This window comes from Poecilia reticulata, chromosome 15, assembly GCF_904066995.2.
Source record: "Poecilia reticulata chromosome 15, P_reticulata-male-v2, whole genome shotgun sequence".
Taxonomy (NCBI): Eukaryota; Metazoa; Chordata; class Actinopteri; order Cyprinodontiformes; family Poeciliidae; genus Poecilia; species Poecilia reticulata.
Genome location: NC_088844.1, coordinates 3,278,186 through 3,298,901, shown reverse-complemented (window position 1 = coordinate 3,298,901; position 20,716 = coordinate 3,278,186). Strand labels below are relative to the sequence as shown.

General features: G+C 39.5%; 1 protein-coding gene and 1 long non-coding RNA gene across 2 annotated transcripts in view; one reads left to right on the top strand and one right to left on the bottom strand.

The window, feature by feature from the left end:
• The window catches only part of LOC103476610 (1-phosphatidylinositol 4,5-bisphosphate phosphodiesterase beta-1-like), a 65,749-nt gene that overhangs the window by 10,227 nt on the left and 34,806 nt on the right, over positions 1-20,716 (top strand). The window contains exons 3-10 of the mRNA XM_081616049.1: positions 5,241-5,309; positions 5,974-6,114; positions 6,214-6,293; positions 7,605-7,658; positions 8,178-8,253; positions 10,812-10,912; positions 11,270-11,433; positions 13,994-14,140. Coding sequence (XP_081472175.1) covers positions 5,241-5,309; positions 5,974-6,114; positions 6,214-6,293; positions 7,605-7,658; positions 8,178-8,253; positions 10,812-10,912; positions 11,270-11,433; positions 13,994-14,140 — 832 coding nt within the window. The remainder of the gene's footprint in view (positions 1-5,240; positions 5,310-5,973; positions 6,115-6,213; positions 6,294-7,604; positions 7,659-8,177; positions 8,254-10,811; positions 10,913-11,269; positions 11,434-13,993; positions 14,141-20,716) is intronic.
• On the bottom strand, positions 14,754-19,755 carry LOC145555010 (uncharacterized). Its single transcript, XR_014091044.1, has 3 exons — positions 19,212-19,755; positions 18,739-18,888; positions 14,754-15,361 (listed from the first exon to the last, which is right to left on the bottom strand). It is a non-coding gene; the product is annotated as an uncharacterized LOC145555010 (long non-coding RNA).

The window sequence follows — 20,716 nt, the reverse complement described above, 5'->3', positions numbered from 1 at the left end:
AGCAAAACAAAAAACCCGTTTCTATGGAGACTTAACTCTAGTATACTCAAGGGCAAAATTAAAGAAGAGTTAAGGCAAGAAATTCAAACATATATGCAGGACAATGACAATGGAGAGGTCTATGGGACGCCTGTAAAGCTGTCTTGAGAGGAAAAATAATTGCAAAATCATCTCTCTTAAAAACAACTAAGCAAGAAAAAATAAACAATTTGGAACAAGAGTTGGCCGAACTAGAAAAAATACATAAAAACAAAGTAGATCTTAAAACTCTAGGGAAAATAAAACAAATCAGAGATAAAATTAATCAAGAATTACAGTCCAATATACAGAAGAAACTCTTATTCCTAAGACAGAGTTACTATGAAACAAGCCCAAAATCATCAAAATTTCTAGCATACAGACTTAAAAAACAACAGGAGGAAAGAACTATATACAAAATTAAAGAACCAACAACTAATAAAGTTACCTATAAAAATAAAGAAATAAGAAAAAGCTTTGAAAAATACTACCAAAGGAACGGAGGAAACCAATGTACTACTGAATAAATTGCTGCTGCCTACGGTATCGAATGAACAAAATGAAATTCTGACCAAAAACATAACAATTCAAGAAATTGAAAAAGCAATAAATAAATTGAAACTTAACAAATCACCAGGACCAGATGGATTTAATGCTGATTGGTATAAAATCTATTTAAAAGATCTGTCTCCCGTCCTTCTGAGAACATTTAACTGGGTTCTAAATGGGGGACAAAGTCCTCCCTCCTGGAAGGAAACAATGATAAGTTATTCCAAAAGAAGGTAAAGACAAACTAAACTGTTCAAATTACCGCCCAATCAGTCTACTTAATCAAGACTATAAAATCTTTACTTCCATATTAGCCAAAAGATTGGAGCTCATCCTCCCAGATATAATAAATTTAGACCAGACAGGGTTCATAAAGAACAGACGAACAAGAGACGATATCAGAAGTACCCTAAACGTGATCAACCACATTAAGAAGACAGACAAACAAGCAATTATATTGGGTTTAGATGCACAAAAAGCATTCAAAAATGTGGACTAGTCATTCTTATTCAGAGTCTTGTCAAAATTCAACTTCTCCAGCAAATGTATAAAGATACAATAAGCACACAGGTAAGATTCGGATCAATAGGGGGCTATCAGAAGAAATAAAAATTGAACAAGGGTGCAGACAAGGATGTTCCATATCCCCATTATTATTCGCCATATTTATTGAACCTTTAGCACAATGGATTAGACAAAACACCAAAATACACGGCATAACATCCATCCATCCATCCATTTTCTTGCACCCTTATTCCCTCAGTGGGGTCGGGAGAGTTGCTGGTGCCCATCTCCAGCCAACGTTTCGGGCGAGAGGCAGGGTACACCCTGGACAGGTCGCCAGTCTGTCGCAGGGCAACACAGAGACACACAACCATGCACACACACACTCATACCTAGGGGCAATTTGGAGAGGCCAATTAACCTGACAGTCATGTTTTTGGACTGTGGGAGGAAACCAGAGTACCCGGAGAAAACCCACGCATACACAGGGAGAACATGCAAACTCCATGCAGAAAGACCCCAGGCCGGGAATCGAACCCAGAACCTTCTTGCTGCAAGGCAACAGCTCTACCAACTGCGCCACTGTGCAGCCCCCACGGCATAACAATAAACCATAATGAACAAAAATTAGCACTATTTGCAGATGATATATTAATCCATCTGGCGAGACCTCGGGAATCCCTCCCAGAATTACACAAAATCTTGTTGAAGTACAGGAAATTTTCAGGTTACAAACTGAATTCCCACAAATCTCAGGTCTTGACATTCAAATATTCACCAGACAATATTGACAAAGAAAACTTCAAAATAAATTGGGTCATGGACTCAATTATATACCTGGGAGTGACCATTCCTAAAGACTTAAAGAATATTGTCTCAGAAAACTATAACCCTTTAATGACTAAAATAGAAAATGACGTATCCGGATGGAACCTGATACCTTACTTGGGTCTTATGCAAAGAGTAGAAGCTATCAAAATGATGATGTTGCCAAAACTGCTATACTTTTTTCAAACCCTACCAGCAGAACCACCCAAATATATGTTCCAAGAAATTGACAAGCTGATTTCAAGATTTATTTGGCAAGGGAAACAACCCAGGAATAGATTGTGACGTCGTGGCCGTCGTCACAATCGTGACGTCTTTTTTTTAAGCCCCTAAGGTGCAGGCGGTCGGAAAGCGTATCGATGGGGAAAAGGCAGACTGACATAAACCGTTTAAAACAACGGAAATAATTTCTGCATTCTGATTATTGAAATTTAAAAGTGCTGTGTTGTTCTATCACCCCCGTTTCATACCGGACCACTTACAGCACCGGTATAAAACGCTATAAAATGAACGCTCTCTATCGTGGTATCACCATGGAGGGATTTCTTTATTTAAATGGGTTCATTTTTCAGAGGGATACACAGTGAGGGTATCGTGATTTTAGCTACCAGTAGCAGGAGAACGGAGCTGCACCAAGAAGCTAAAAGAAGCTAACAAACACTGAATAGAAGAAGAGCTGCCATCAATACAGTTGCAGCCAAGCATGATTTAATGTTACACAATACAGTTTTACCAAGTTGCTCAAAGTCTAAACTGGCATTGTTGTGCATTTAAGGTGTAAAGGTTACCTTCGACCAAACGCCCCCCTTTTGTAAAAATGTCCGCCAGCGACCCCTGCCGTCCCCTAAACGCCCCCTGGGGGGCGGTACCGCCCACGTTGAGAACCCTAGTTTAGCTGATAGTTCCGCCATGTTGTAGTTCTGACATGTTGCTGTGGCCTCTCTTTTAACTGAGTGTTGCCCATAGATAGAACTTGCCATAACAGCAAACAGTTATGGCATGTTTGCTGTCCTAAGCAGCTGCTGTGCCCTGCTCTGTGTTCTGTTGCTATGGTAATTAATGAATCCCCTGCAGCTGTGATAGCCAAAGTGTGGGAAAATCCTTTTCAAACCAGCCTGTTTTCTAACCAAAAAAGCCCTTTGAACAACTCCTTCCCGTTCAGGAACCGTGCCATGTATTCAAAAACCGTTTGAAGTGTATGAGAGGGCTATTTGTCTTCTCTGATATTCCCGCGTTTCATATCTCTACCTTGCTCACAGTATTAACAGCGATGAGAGATAGATGATGTGCGCTAAGGTCTGACATTTTTCAGAAATATATGGAAAAACATAGGTCTGAGCATGAGTTTATCCTGTCTCGCCACATCGGTCGAAAGCACCAGGAGAGAAAACCGTAAGCCCTAGGGAAATTTTGAAAACATTTTACTGGAGCCATCGTGCGTTTCTACGTCCTGACCGACTTTTAGGCAAATCGGGCGATATTTGTGGGCGTGAGGGCGAGTTAGAAATTATTTTGGGGTCAGACATGGACTTTCTCCCATACTCTAGCGGAGCGGCACTCACACTCTAACTTTCCGAAAAATCGAAAACTTTAGGTCGCTTGGAGACAAAATGTGGAGAAACCGTAATTCGTATCAACGTACCGTCTTTACTTTAGAAGAGATCACGGACGTATCTACAAACTGAAATTTGAATGCCATTTCTACGTCAAATCACGACGACACAGAAATCCTTCAAAATAGTTTTTTTTTCAAATTTTCCGTTGCCTCGCTCCATTGACTTGAATGGGATTTTTGGGGGTCTTTTTTCGCAATTTACATTGCCATGGTAACTCCGAATCCCACCAGAAGTAATAGCTCCCCTCACAGCATCGAGCCACTCGTTCTGATTCGACATTTGTGGGGGTGCATGCAGCGGTACGAGCTGCATTAACGGTGATGTAAGAAAAATAAATAAATAAAGAGACATTCTATTAGGTGTAGAACAATAGGTGCCTGCCATGCTATGGGCAGGCCCCAATAATAATACAATAATATAAAACCAGCGTGATGCGTCACTACAAGTAGGGCGCAAAATTTCCTCACCAGGCTGAACTTGCAAGATGAGCTGTTAGCGCTGGTTTGTTAATGCAAGCCAACCTTTGTCAGCGCAGATGTAAACGCCGCACATAATTCTTTGTTCACAAACATAAATCATTCTCACCACTCGACGCGCTCCTCTGAGTTATTCCTTCTTTAACTAGAGCTGTGCAACCAGAGCTAATGCGGTGGGTTTTAAACTCTTACCTTGATGTAGAGTTCTCCAAAGAATAATAATTCCTCACAAGGGGTTGATGTAAATATCCATACAGGTCAGCCTGTGTCCAGTTTGAGTGAAAGGAGGCTCGCACGATACGCACAGAGGTAAACTTCAGAGATCAAGCAGCGCGCAAGGCAACCAACAGAGGCGCCAGCGGTGTGATTGGTCCGAGAGCACCCGGGTGAAAATGCATCAAATATCTTTTAGGAATAAATCTGCTCAGAGCAGATTTTGTTTGTCTTTTCTTTTAAAAAAGAAAAGCTATGACAGCCAACTGGCAACCTACCATGTTTTTGAGTGAATTTGTTTTTTAAATTTACAGAAAATTTTAAAAGATGGCTACGTAATTATGTGTAATTGGAAGACACATATGGTAATAAAGTTTTACAAAAGCCAAGCATAAAAATCATAAAATTAAAATAAATAGATTTTTTTTTGTGCTTCGGTTGTTTCAGTGTTCAACATTTTTGGATCGTTTATTCATGACTTGTTACTTTATTCACTGAAGTTTTTAATGTATAGATCAGTAAAGACAGGCAGTGAATTTAAAAAATAAAAATGACTCCTGACTTCAGTCTCCCTTTGTGTTCACGTGCTTACCTTATTATGATGCCATTGCACTTCCAGCCATTTCACCAAAGAGACTCTTTGACTGGTAACACTTACTGGTTTATTAAAAAAAACAATAATAAATAAACAGTGCTTAGCCTGTTTATTTATTATAGGTTTATTTATTATGTGGTGCCCTGCCAAACTTATAGTACACTGAGAGAATCCTGGATGTTATGCACTTGTAATAAAACACCAATAAAAAAAGTTTACTCTGAAAAAATAGGGACAGGAGTTTGCTAACAGTGTTAGCATCCAACAGTCTGTCTCTATCTTGTAAGCTACTAGTATAGCTCAGTTCGACTGTGAAGAAACAAGCAAGACTAAAATGATTGTCTCGATTTATACAACAGATTTTCTCTCTAAAGTAAACCCTTTTTTACTGGTTGTTTCTAAATACTTGTGTTTGATTTGTTTTGGTTGTGTTATCATTAGGACTCAGAGTTGTTGGATCTGACCTATGTGAAGGATGTCAGAACTGGTAGAAGCACCAAACCTCCCAAGGTACCACCAACTGTTTCTTTCCACTCTCCTCAGCATGACTTTTAGTCCTGAACTGTATTTCTAATTCTATTTATTTTTGCATTTAAATTTTCTGTTTGCCTCTTGGTTCTCTGTGCCCCGTCAGTGAGGCTTCTGCTAATGTTGCGGAAAAGCTAATGTGTTATTCATTCATTTTTATCATATTTGAAGTTCAATTCGCAATAACTCTTAAGATTGGCATACACATGTTTTTATGTTTGGTTGAATGTCTACTTATAGGCTAAAGAATGATATGTCTGATTATTTTTATAAGTTTTGTAATTTATTTTTTTTAACTAAATAGGTCATGTGAAATTTTTACAACATATGTTTTATCGTCCTATGTAAAGGGAACTTCTGCATTTCTGCTTCAGAAAAGAATGTATTTTGGGTCTTCTGTTTAATGAAATTTCCAAATAGTCTTGTAATAAATAGAACAGAACAATCATTAGTAATGTATTAAAATTTTTGTAAATCTTAAAAAAAAAACATGTCAGTTTTCCAAATTTGTCTAATAAATTTAATTAATTGGTGAGTGATTTAAAATCTCTTTTTTGCTTGAATGTTTACAGTAATCTTTCTAAAACCACCATCATCACTATGAATCCACTTCATCTAACATTTTTCTTTCCGTGTCCTCTCACAGGAAGCCAAGCTGAGGGAGCTGCTCGATGTGGGAAACCTCGTTGGTCGGTTGGAGAACCGCATGGTTACCGTGGTCACCGCCTCAGACCTGGTCAACGTCGGCCAACTGAACTTCATCGCTTCGCAGGAGGATGAAGCCAAGGTAAAGAGCTGGTTCCTGCTTCTGGGACAGTTGGGGGTGATCGTGATGTTTAGGACGATGAAGATAAAATGTGTGGGCTTTCTTTTGTTTGTTTTACAGTTGTGGTGTGAGGAGGTGTTTTCTTTGGCTACTAACCTGCTGAGCCACAATCTCAACAGAGACCACAGTCTGCTGAAAGCGTGAGGCTGGACACACGCACACACATTACTGGAGAAAGTCAATAGATGGATGAAAAATATTTTAAAACTTTGTTAATAAAAATATTGCTGATGTGATACACTATGGATAAATTGTGGGTAAGCTGTTATTCTCATCCTGTCACTATATAAATGCTAGAGGCACAAAGAGTCGTAAAACTGGTTTATGACGCAAATTACAAAAATGTGACCACTTTCACTAGAACCACTTTATATGATCTTAATTTGAAAGGGAATCTCTTAGCAAAATAGTCCAAGTAAAAACACTTTTTTTTTACTTTATTTTATATATACATTACAAGCATGTAAACAAACTTGTAAATGCCATAAATCATTAAAAGTCCTGGCAATGGCGGGTGTAAACACATTCATGAGATATATTCATAATGCAGCCATGATGGTGTCGTAATCATCTATCAGCTATCAAAGGAGACGTCTCATACAGGTGTTGGAGCAACAAGCCCCACCTACTTGGGATCGGCCACATATGCAGCTTTTTCAGGAAATTGTAGTCAGCAATTTTACAGATGAGTTATGATTCAATACATTGGAATGACAACTTTTTATGAACTATGTGGTACTGTGAGAGCTCTGGTGGAGCCAGCTGTGCTTTGTCAGAAAAACAAAAACAAGCCATCATCCTCCTACCACTTCCTGTCGTCGTCTTTGCTGTTTCTGCCGGTAGTAACATCCTGCTGTTCATCACGTGACTTGTGTGATGTGAAAAAAGTGTTTCAATTGCAGTTTTGCAAAATGCATCTATTTGGATACAGGCCAAAAAAAAAATCTCATCCTAGTGTCAGAACGTTTTATTGAGTTTGTTCAAAATTAGCATGCTTCCATTAGGCAAATTTAATTTTGTAATTTTCGTAATTTCAGTTCTAAACTAAACTAAAGTTCTACACCTAAACTCTACACACCTGTCTACATCTACACATCTAAACTCATGTAGTTTTCTACAACCAACTGAAGACACAGCAACTGTGGGAAAGAAGGAAATCTGGTCAGATAAAAACAGCTGAACTCTTTTGCATTCATGCTAATTGCAACCTGTGATTGATGATGGGTAAAGATGGACAAAGCTGGTAGAGACATACCCCAAAAGATTCAACTGTAACTGCAGCAAAAGCTGATTCTGCAACGTATTGACTCAGAAGGACTCAATGCAATGACCTATCACAATTTCACACACACAAAAATGTGTCTCATAAAACCCCAGCAGGGCATAGTAAAGCATACAGTTGTAACTCAACAAATTGTTAAAATGTTTCAATACTTTTCTCTTTGTTCCAGGTATGTCAGGCTAACTCTTCAGCCAAACACAGAGGGAAAAATTCCTGTGAAAAAGTAAGACCTTCATGATTACTTTTGTCATCGTCAGTCTGTGTTCTGTGTCTGAACATTAGGCTTTAGGCACAGAGGCTTGTAAATGTGAAGAAATAGCCTGAGAAAATCTGCAGAGACACTCACAAACTTAAACTTTGCTCTTTCGTGTCCCTTGCTTCCAAGATTAAACCTAATTCCATGTGCACTTGGGGAAGCAAAAACAGGGACATTATTCATGGAGGTACCTAATTCAGCACTGACCTGGTAATCAACCAGTGCCAGAGTTATGAGGCACATAAGACATTGTATGAAGGAAAGCTGCTTTTTAGAAGCAAATTAAGGTCAGTTGGTGTCTTGGAAAAGTAAAGGAGGAAGGATGGAGTTCCACAAAATTCAACTGGTCTAAAGATGCAAAGATATTTATCAAAAGGGACTTATGCCAGAAAAAGGTAAAATAAAGGTAGAAGAGCTTTTATTGAGGTTTATTTAATTAACTTTGTTAAAGGTTCTAATTGAGGTCGTGCGTTTTTCCTATTGCAGTATTGGCCGGCTGTTTTCGTCGGACAGAAAGAGAATTGAGAATGCCCTCGAGTGCTGCAAGTTGCCATATGGACGGGTGAGCAAAAGTTTAGATTACACAATAATGCAGTAAACAATAGATGAAGGTGACAGTGAATATAGGCCTGTCGCGATAAACAATAAATCAATTAATCAATTAATCGGATGATAAAAAAACCTATCGACCTCATTTTAATTATCGTCTTTATCGTCTCTTCCGGCCATTTTTTTCTTTCTGTTGATGACACTGAATGAAAAAAGGCTCAGCTCCGGTGCTCTACACTGACCCTCCCTTCCTCATTTCCTTAGTCTAATGTCCAGCGCACATTACACGAGTTGTCAGCCGATTGTCGGCCCATTTCCAAAACCTGAGAGACACATTAGCCGACAGAAATCCTAGGTATAACGGTTCGATCGGGTTCATCGTGCCGTGTGGTGTCCAGCCACATGGGCACAAAATAATGGCTACAAGTCCAGTTAACTAATTTTAAAACCAGGCATTAATCAATGCTTTACTAGAATCTACCTGTGATGCATGTGGCTAGAGTCAGTAAAGTCCTGACTGAATGAAAATCATTATAACCTATTTATGTCACGTTAAGAAGAACAGCTGAAAAGTTACCGGGAACTTCGGGTTGCGCCGTGTCAGCTGTTTGGGATTCCCCTCCGTAATTTCCCCTCAGATGCAGGGAGGAAAATCTGCTTTTTCTGATTGGCTACCTGTCACATTCAGCGTTAAGCTCCCAGTCGGGGAAAAACCCCTGATTTAGATCGGAGCGGCCACGACGATCTACCATAACACACCACACACTGCAGGATGATCGGTTAGATCGGCCAACGATCCAAGATTGTCATAAGGGGAGAATGGGGGCAAAAAATCGTGTAGTATTAACTATTGCATTAGGTAGTGGGATGTGCCGGTTTTCTCTATTTAAATCTAGTGATTACTGAAGGCCAATACAGACTTCATAATCTGCACTCTTTTGGTTGAATGCAATATTTATTTCCACTTTGGCTTTATGTTGTTTAGTTTTTATTCAAGTAGGTTTTTTGTTAATGGAGACTGAGAATCCATTTTATTTTTGTTTTTGGTTGTTTTGTTTATTTAGTTTATCAGTTTCACTGTTACGTGTTATTTTGAAAATAAGGTGCATCTATCAGGAAATCGCATGTATTATTACTTCATTTCCATTAAATCAGTGTCAAAAGGTCTTGAAACAATATTATCGTTTATCGCAATAATTTCTTTAGACAATTAATGGTCCAGCAAAATTTGCTATCATGATAGGCCTAAATATAACACAGTTTCAGATATTGGGTTCCCAATAGTAAACAGAAACAATAGCAGATAAAATGATAATTTTTAAGCACCATGAAAATACTGATGTTAGTTCACCGTTGGCTAATGTCGTGAAAGTTAGCACCTTCTTCGTAGCTTCCTATTGGCATTAAATTACAGACCTTCTTCAGAGTTCCTTGGATTTCATTTGTTCCTCTGTTATTCAAAATCTAAATTACTTTGGCAAATCCAAATTGGGATTCTCTTAAAGCACACACTGAGGTTTATGAAACCAGAAACAAAGGATTTCATTGGGATTATAGGGTCAATGGAAATGGAGCTATTCATGCTTTAGAATTGTCAATTTTGGACTGAAACTGTCCTGTTTTGTGTAGAAATAGGACCCACATGCAAAGAAGTGGTAGGCCAGAAGGATAGAGGAAGTCTCTGAAGGAAACACTGAGAGGCAGACTGTGGGGATTTCCAGTGTGAAAACCACAGCTGGCTGGAGGGTACAACAGGTGGTCCTGGGGGTACAGCAGGTGGCACACACGCTCTGGAGCTCTTAAATGAAGTTTGAGCTTAAGGGCACTGAGTTGAGACTTTGACTAGGGAGCACTGGAGGGGTTCAGGAATGCTGTTCATGTACTCTGAGGTAAGGTATGGGCTGTGGATGCAGCCTGAGGTTAAGGACTAGAGGCCATCTGGGGAGGCTAAGGTGATGAAGAGAATGACAGAACATCAGCCGAGGTTGGCTGAGGCTCTGGGATACACAGAGACTATAGCCAGTCCACAGAATGTTTGGTGAGGGCGGTTCCACCGGGTCGACGGAGGGAAGCAGAAGGACAGGCCTCCCCCACTGTTCCAGGCAATCGCCATGAGGGAGAGCAAGGCCAAGCCTCCCTATGATAATGAACCCACAGCACTGATTCAGAGGGGAAGATTTCTGCTGAGTCTTTGAACCAGATTCATCCGTCATGTTTCATCTTTAAATAGGACCCAAATGCAGAGGAACAAGTAGGCAGGGAGAGTGATGGCTGAAAAACTGAAAATTTACTTAACTTACTGAGCCAAGTTCAAGGAATTGGAGCACTATAAACCACCTCTAAACTAAATACACAAAGAGCAAATCACAATGAAAAAGCAAGAAATTCAACAAAAAGACTAAACTGACACTAAAAGACCTTATTGAAAAATAATAAGCAACCCAAAATAATCCAAATACAGAAACAACAATAAACACCCACAGCTCCAGACAGAAACACATTTGACTTTAGCCGTTTTCCTCACTTGATGTTACAGTTAAACCTGTTTCTGTATCTTCTTTATTTGACCAGGGCGACAGCATCAAACTGGAGGACTTCACCTTGGATGTTTACAGGAACTTCTTGGAGAGTCTGTGTCCTCGTCCTGAACTCGGCAACATCTTCAAACTGCAGTAGGAAAACAGCATCCGCATCATTTAGAATTCTTTTGAACCTTTTTTAGTCAAGAAAATGTCTTACTAGTGTAATGTTTGTGGGTGATTTTTATTAAGGTGTTTTGAATTTCCCAATTAACAGTAGAGGAATTTTTTTGAGGAAAATAGCCAGAAGCAAAAAAAGCTGAAGTCCTGTTTTTGAAGTAGTGTTTGATGTTTGATTCTTTACAAAAGGCAACAATGCAGGGATAGTTAACATGAGATCAGTAGGAAAAGGACATTTTAGCATGAAGGGTTACTAGATCACTCTCGATGAGCTCCATATTTTTGCCCCATGGTTGTTGTGTGCTAAACTGACGGCGCTCCTTTCTGCAGAGGAGGCGAGGGTGGGGGGATGTCCGTCGAGCAGATGACTGAGTTCATCAACAACAAGCAGAGAGACCCGAGGCTCAATGAAATTCTTTACCCCCCTCTTCGCCCCACACAGACACACACTCTGATGGAGCGTTACCAACATGACCAGGACAATCTAAAGCAAGGTATACATAGTGTAAGCCTTCTTTATCCCAAGTGATTGAGATATGTTTAAAACACATTTTGATGTATAAATATGATGATTTAAGAGATAGATTGATGTTTACATATAATACTTTAGCTAAAATAAGATGTATAAATCTAACTAAGGCATCAAAATGTTTTAATTAATGTATTTTTGAAAATTCTACACTTTGTTTCAATCATCTTAAAACAAAAAGCATGTACCTAAAGATTCTTTGGGTCATCTCTGCAGAGCATCAAGCCAGTCTCTAGCTCTAGAATGGGCTATTGGTTTTATTATTTTCTCCAATGCCTTTTTTGGTTCACTACTATGGAGGACCGAAACTGACATAATAATAAATAAAAGAATAAATGTAAAAATAAAAGTAGAAATATATAAATAAAAGAAGAAATATATATATCCTACATAATAATAAATAAAACAATAAATATATAAATAAAAGAATAAATATATATTTTGATAAGAAATAAAAACATAAATATATATTTTCTTTTTCCTTTCCCCTTACACATGAGTTTCCGTCAAGAAAAATAGATATTTTGCTTTGATTTTTTTTTGCTTCTCCCTTTTCTGCTCCCTGTTTTTCCGTTTCTGTATTATTTGCTGTTTTATTTGCTCACTGCATTTCTGCTGCATCGTTATGTTAATGAGGTGGGCTTCCTTCTATGTCCAGCTCTTCTACTATTGGTCAATAAACAGGAAAGAGAACGATCAGTGTGCAGATCGATTGTGAACGCCTACCTACTTGGCGCTTTTGGCTTCAGTTCAACAGTCCTGAAGTAGTTAACGCTGTTTCTGGACTCTAAAGCTGCTGCCACAAATACGATTTAAAGATATATCACTATTTGCAAACAATTTTTCTTCATCAACATAATCTAAACTGGACAAATTCCTCGCTGATTGACACCAGTTTGACTACAAAGATATGTGTTTTGGTTTTTTCTAGCTGTTAGTTGATATGCTAGGATAGCAATATTAATTTGTTAGCTGGCTAACATTAGGTAGCCTTTCTGTTTTGGAAAGAGAACATCTTTAGGCTCTAATTTTAATCATATTTTTATAGTATAGACTGGGGTTGCCACCCGTCATGTAAAATGCATGATCATATTAAACCCTCCTCACTTACGCTAGTTTCACCACCCGCTAAGTAGCGACATTACCTGTAGCTACAAGTCCAAAACTTGACAGTTATGCCAAACACCCGCTACTCCACCACGTCCTGAGAAGTTAAACTCTTGCTACGATCAAGACATGAGGAGGAAGACGCTGTTTTAGATAGATAGATATAGATATTAACGTTTCATTGGAGAAATGTTATGATCTATCTATCTCTCTCTCTCTCTTTCATCCTCTGAGCTCGGGTCCTCTACCAGAGCCTGGGAGCTTGAGGGTTCTGCACCGTATCTTGGTTGTGCCTTGAACTCACTGTATATATATATATATATATATATATATATATATAGCTGACTGTACAGCTCAATGGGTAAGTCACCAGTCTTTCTCGACCCGGGTTCGAATCCAGGCTGGGGCAAACGCAAAAACATACAACAGTGACATTGAGCTATCCAGTGTGGGTCCTTAGGCAAGACCATTTGAGCTATATAGCCTACCTCATACCATGAGAGACATTGATAAGCAAGACATGCTGGCTCAGACGTCGCCCGGTCAAACAAGGTCTGCGTCAGGTGCTGGGGGACCAGAGCACCCTGATGAAAAGTGGGCTACTGGAACAAGACGGAAATGGGCGAGAGGTGAAAACATGGATCTGTTGGCATGCTACTACTCAAGTAACCCTAGTCAGAGGGGCTACATGCAAAGACTGTGGAAGGAATGGTTAGCTCGACATCCCCAGTCAACACTAACTGCCAAACAACTAGTAGCTCAGTGTTCCAACATCCGCAAACGGCAACTGCTGTCACGACTTGAGATTGAAGAGGTACAACACAAGTGCTACGGCAAGGGGGAGGAGCCAGGACGCCAGGTCAGAGGGGAGTTAACTACAACTACCTGCCCAGAAACTGGGTATGTAGCCCCAGTAATGAATGAACCATCAAAGCTGAACAAGGCAGCAACTGACCTGAGAGAGAGAATCGTGGCCCGAATGAACACCAGGCAACCCCGACGCCAATTACAACGGTTGATTTCTACGGTGGCCTAGAAAATGCAAAAGTTATGTTAGCATTTCATACAAATTCCCTTTTTAGCATAATTTCCTTTTTAGTATTAACTCCATTTTAACATAAATTCTGTTTTAACTATATTAAGACTCTTACGCCCACACCTGTTTCAGACCTAGCCACCAAGGTGCTAAAGCTCAGGTAGAGTGAAAGCTTCTTATCATATTCAGGACTGTAAAAAAATCAGTCATTTTATCATAAACCATATAGAGGAGTTTTAAGCCATTGTGCACTTTTACAAAATATCTTTTAGCACAAAATAACATCTTTTCGTGCTCATTCTAAATGTAAATTGTTTTTAACTTCTTATGTTTCTCACTTTTATTGTGTGACATTGTGTTTTTGCATGCATGTTGTCTTTAGGTGTTATCTCTCTCCAGGCTTTTTCCAGCTATCTGTCCAGTGACGAGAACGGTGTCATTCCTCCCGAGAAACTGGATCAGTCTGAAGACATGAACTTTCCGTTATCGCAGTATTTCATCAACTCATCGCATAATACGTACCTTACAGGTAAGGGACACACAACAAACATTAAAAACCCAACATACATGATAAGAAGCAATATCACATTTGTCTTATTGTTTGAAGAAGTCACATCTAATTCACTGAGTATGACAAAATAAGCTGTAGGCCTGGCTAAGGGTTTAGCACGTTATTCATTTAGTAAATAGCTGACACAAACAGAAATTAAGAGCACAGACAAAAAATGTTTTGTATCCATATAAAATATTGAACACAGTGACATTTTAACTATGCAAATAAAGTGGAATGTCATTCAGCTCTGGTCAGAAAACTATTGGGTAACTTTATTTGAAGGGGTGTGAATAAGACTGACATGACACTGTCATAAACATGACATAACACATGTCATGAACATAAAGAAGTCTTCATGGATATTTGACTGTTGTCATAAAGTGTCATATGTGTCATGACACTTTTAATACAAAGTTGACATTATTCAGTCTTCATTATGACAACTTGACATTAACCAAGAATCATGTCATAAATATGTCATAATAGTAGTCACAATGATTTAATTGTTATTACACTATCAAAAGCTTTAACAAAACAGCGATTAATATTTCCACTACCTGAAATAAAGCGAAACAAGTAGGACCAACAGTAAAGATTTCATTAAGCTTTATTACACTGTCAAATGATTTAATAACAGAGTCAATAACAATTTCTTTTACGTTAAGTAAAGTGAAACTAGTAACAACAATTATAAAGATGTAATTTAGTGTTATTACAGTGTCAAATGCTATGCTAACAGAGTCACAGATATTAAGTCTTACCTCAAGTGAAGTGAAACACACTGAACTACTTATAACCTTTTGTACATTAGAATAAAACAAAAGAAAACTTGTTCTCCAAACAGAGGGTTTAACGTCTGGTCAGTATGTTGTTACTCTGAAATACTGATTGAAAAACTAAAACAGAATTAATTATTCTTTAACTTAAGAAAATAGGTTCTTTCAACTGCAACATGTTTTGCTTTGATTATGTCAGCCATCTCCTTCGTTATAGTCTTCCTGTAATCCTCTGAAAACAGGAGATCTTCTTCTTGTCTTCATTTTCTGGAAGCAGCTCTTTGAAGGTGTCCAGAAATGCTCAGAAATTACAGCTGTTCTTGCAATGGTTAATCATGGTGAAAGCCTTTCATGAATTCAAACTTGGTGAATCTCTTCTGGACATTCTCATAGTCGGTGATGACTCAATTCATTGTGGTCACTTAAAAAAAGAACAAAAACAAAAAAACAATGTCATCATAATTCAGCATTTATTTAAATACCATCCCAAAAATGCCCCTTTCTGCACACTGTCAGAATGGTAGACTGGCAGACAAATGTCTAGTTAACATGACAAGTTGTTATGAAGTGCAATACAATTATTTCTTAACACAAGTAGCATAATAACTAAGGGAGCGTTCACACTGCAGCCTGAAGTGACCCAATTCCGATTGTTTTTGACGTAATGCGACCTGTATCCGATCTTTTCATGGCAGTGTGAACAGCACAGGTCGGAGTCTTTTCGAATGTGACCCATATCAGATACATATCCAATTGAAATGCGACCTAACGTCCAGGCCGCATTCATCCGAACTGAACATCACTGATTCTCAAAAATCTCACTATTCTGTATCCTGATACGCGCAAGCAGGAAGAAAAACAACAACTATGACAGACTATGAGAATTAAGTTGTTAATATGCTGCTCCGGTTGGACAACAACTTCAAATATGTAAGCTAAGCTCCACCGTTAGCCTCCATGTTTACTTCCGCAAACACTGAGCACTTCTTTTTAAGGCGGTTGGCAGCATAGCCATACTATAAGAGTAGACCCTGCATTGGTTGCTCCGGCGCAGGAAATACGGCGGCCATCTTGGAGAGGTCGTCCCTCCTACTTTGCTCAACCAAAACAGCAGCAGATGCCTCAGCACTGAGGGATATTGTTGTTCGGATCGATGGACTATTGATGTGAGGGCTCCACAGACATTTCACAAGTAAGATGGACATATTATATATTGTGATTAGAATATTACTTTACTGTATTTATGTCCACCGGCAAGATACCAGCTAATATTAGCTACAGCGCTTGGTGTAATACGGGTTCAGCCGCTATGAAGGCTAACTGAGATTCTGTAAATCTAAAAAAATGTATTATTCTCTAACATTGACTTAGATTATCTGACACAAGAGCCTACATTAGAAATGAAACAATGTAACACATATTATAAAACTTATATTACGTGTTATAACATTTACCAGCAAAGTTTACACTGGTGGTAAAGACTATTATTTATATGTAATTCTTTCACTCTGTCAAAAGTAAGATACATCCCAAATCTTCCGTTTTTGTTTTAAAGGTTTCCTAAAGACACGATGTGAGGAAGAAGAAGGAGAATCTATAAAGAGAGTCGAATTTTGGACTCAATCTCAGCTGCTGAATCTCTCTGAAGCTAGAACTCGTCGGCTGAAAAACATATACATATATCTATACATACATATAAACATGTATCCAATATATATTATTCAGTATTAGGGCTGTTGTAAACGATTATTTTAGTAATTGAGTAATCTATAGATTTTTCTTACGATTAATCGAGTAATCGGATAAAAACAATTATGAAATAAAATAATGGTAAATCTTCCGTAACACCAGTGTTACTATCGGATATCAACATCAGTCTATTTTTTCCACATTTGAGCTTCCCTACCAGTTGCAATACGGGATATTTACGGCTCCTCCGTTCAGAAACTCATCTACCAGCCATGTTCCGCCTCCCGTTTGTTCAGACCGGGATGATATCAGTTTATTGTGCGGTTCGTCCGTAAAGCTGCTCTTACCCTGTAAGCATCAACCCTCAGCTGCCCGCCGTGTTCAGTCTCTCCGCTCACCTGTATAAATCCTCCTCAGCTTCTTCCCGCCGTTCAACCAGCAGCTCCGGAGCAGAAAGGCTGCCGAACTCCCGGCATCGCGCCGGTCATTTTAAGGATGTTTATTGGTCCCACAAAAAAACGATGAAAACCCGGAATTATCACCAATCAGTAAAATCCCAGCGGGCCGAACTTGAAGATTGGACGTTATGCTGCTAACACGTAGCTTCCGTCAACAACTCAGAGGCGGAAGTCAGAGCTCCGTGCAACGCAAATAATGTTCCGGCTGAAACACGGTGCTCTAAATGATAAAACATAAATTAACGAAGCTTCGAGGCAGGTCAATTTTCCTCGAAGAATTTTAATAATCGAGGTACTCGAATCACTCGAGGAATCGTTTCAGCCCTATTCAGTATTAATCATTATTTATTTGGGCTGCACAGTGGCGCAGTTGGTAGAGCTGTTGCCTTGCAGCAAGAAGGTTCTGGGTTCAATTCCCGTTTTCTCCGGGTACTCCGGTTTCCTTCCACAGTCCAAAAACATGACTGTTAGGTTAATTGGCCTTTCCAAATTGTCCCTAGGTGTGTGTGTGTGTGTGTGTGCATGGTTGTGTGTCTCTGTGTTGCCCTGCGACAGACTGGCGACCTGTCCAGGGTGACCCCGCCCCTTGCCTGGAACGTTAGCTGGAGAGGCACCAGCAACCCTCCTGACCTCACCAAGGGACAAGGGTGTAAAAAAAATGGATGGATAGATTAATCATTATTTATTTGTGTCATTATTAATCACTATTTATTTGTGTTTGTCTAGTTATATAACTATGTATTGATATTACTAAATCATTTATTAAATAAATTATGAATGACTGTGTGCTTTGTAATATGCTCATCATACATCAATATCAGAATATTCCATTCCTATTCTATTGTTATAACCACTAAGTATATTTAAATATGCTGAACTATGTATTAAAACATACTTAAAAAATACAATTGTTCATAAATGTAGCTTTGATAGATGTTTGAATATGGTTTCCAGTAACAAAAAAGCTGTTATGATCGATTAAATGCGCTGATACGTCATTGTGCTGCTAAACACATAACGCTGAGTGGAGTGGTGGACCGCTCCAAGATGGCCGCCCTAAATCTCGTCAGCGACAATAGGTGAAGCGGTCCATGAGGGTCTATCCTTATATTATGTCTATGGTTGGCAGAACACTGAGAACGCTGACGCTATTGCGCCCTCTACTGCGCATGCGGGACACTTTCAGGTTGTTTGCCCGTTCACACTGCAGAATGCATACTGCATTTACTGGCAGTGTGAACGGCCCGGGCAAAAAATTCGGAATTGCCAACAAATCGGAATTGGGCCACATCAGACTGCAGTGTGAATGCACCCTAAAGCTGAACAAAATTACTCTGATCAAATATTTGTTTGGCAGAAGTTCAGACAGACTGCCACTGTTGTTATTCAGATTGCATCATTTAATGTATAGTTTTAGGCACATGAGTGTACTTAATGAGCATTCTAAATTATTTCCATCCAGATACTCTGGCTTATTGATGTTTGCAAGAAGTTTATTAATAAATAAATAGATTTAACACCAGTTTTTAGTTGTCTTAAACGTAACTTATTAACTCAGCTGGTGAATGTTGATCCTGCTCCCCCTTCTGCACTTACCTGGCTGTCCCACCCCACTTCACCTGGAGAGAATAGTAACACAAAAATGACTTACCTAATTTTCTTGGGGAATATTTCATCTCCTTCTTTCTCTTTGGTCAAACAGGGACTTCTTTCTCTGGTGGCTGGTCCTGGTAGCATGTCTTCATTAGCCAACTTTGTCCCCCCACCATGTGTCCTTAGGTTAACATGGGTCTTTATGTGGCTAAAGTTGCCAAAGCAAGGAACACAAGCACTGTGTCACATCAGCCAAGTTTCTAAATAATGCACATAAAGGATAACTGTGACTCACATATTATATTTTAATTTGCTAGATTAAAATTGGACGGAAAAAACAATTTGCCTGTCTTTAAAATATGTTTAATATTAAGGGCTAACGTTACAGTAATGGAGTTTAATAACTTTAGCTAACATTAACTTACAGCAAGGTAGGATTGGCTTGAATTGCTCATAGCTAACATTACAGAGAAAGAGAACATAGTCAATGTTATTGTCTCAAAGAAAATGTAAAGTTAATAAGACACATACCTCATATGTATTAGGTACCAAACTTCGGCTTCTTTTTAAACAGGAGGTCTGGCCGTTATAACTTGTGTTAGGTTTGCCCCATAATATGGAAGATTTCTTCTTCACCAGCACACTACACGCCTGTTCGTGCACTGCTGCCTCTCACTGGTGGAGATGGTGTATTGCACTACTTAAAACATCCATCCATCCATCCATCCATCCATCCATCCATTTTCTTCCGCTTATCCGGGGTCGGGTCGCGGGGGCAGCAGCTTCAGAAGGGAGGCCCAGACTTCCCTCCCCAGCCACTTCTGCCAGCTCCTCCGGGGGAATCCCAAGGCATTCCCAGGCCAGCCGAGAGACATAGTCCCTCCAGCGTGTCCTGGGTCTTCCCCGAGGCCTCCTCCCGGTGGGACGTGCCCGGAACTCCTCACCAGGGAGGCGTCCAGGAGGCATCCTTACCAGATGCCCGAGCCTCAACTGGCTCCTCTCGACGTGGAGGAGCAGCGGCTCTACTCTGAGTCCCTCCCGGATGACCGAGCTTCTCACCCTCTCTCTAAGGGAGAGCCCAGCCACCCTGCCGAGGAAACCCATTTCGGCCGCTTGTACCCGTGATCTCGTTCTTTCGGTCATGACCCAAAGCTCATGACCATAGATGAGGGTGGGAACGTAGATCGACCGGTAAATCGAGAGCTTCGCTTTTTGGCTCAGCTCTCTCTTCACCATGACGGACCGGTACAGCGCCCGCTTCACAGTAGACGCTGCCCCAATCCGCCTGTTGACCTCCCGCTCCCTTCTTCCCTCATTCGTGAACAAGATCCCCAGATACTTAAACTCCTCCACTTGGAGTAGTTAAAACACTTAAAACAGCCTTAAATAATGTTTCAAATGCTAAGTTCATAAGTGCTTTGTAGATATCTTGCTGTAAAACTTTAGGATAAATTAAATTAAGAAATTTAAGACTAAACAACATGGCAGAGCAATATAATATTACCACATGAAGCTAAATTTTAAAGTTTAATTGGTAATACTTTTATAACAAATTTATGTCAGTTCATGATTTCTTGGTTAATGTCAAGTTGTCATAACAAAGACATTTGAATAATGCCAACTTTGTATTAAAAGTGTCATGATTTACCGAATGACACTTTATGACAACAGCCATAAATATTCATGAAGACTTATGACAGTGTCATGTCAGTCTTATTCAGACCCCTTCGAAAGTGTTACCAACTAGGGAAGTATTTCTCAGGGAAACTAAACAACAAAAACTTGGTTCAATATTAAACATAAAACTGCATCTGACTGGCCCATCCAATAAGTGGTGTTAATGTAGCTTGTTATTACAGCATCAGCTACTGACCAAAACCAGGCCTTACGACTCTGATGCCCTGTTTCTACTGAGCAGTATGGCACGGATCAGTGTGATAGTTTTCCACCAGACAGGGCAAACCCAACACATGGGATATGATGGCAACGACAGTGACAAAAGTTAAACATTGTCTTGTGTTGTGTCACTAGCCTGC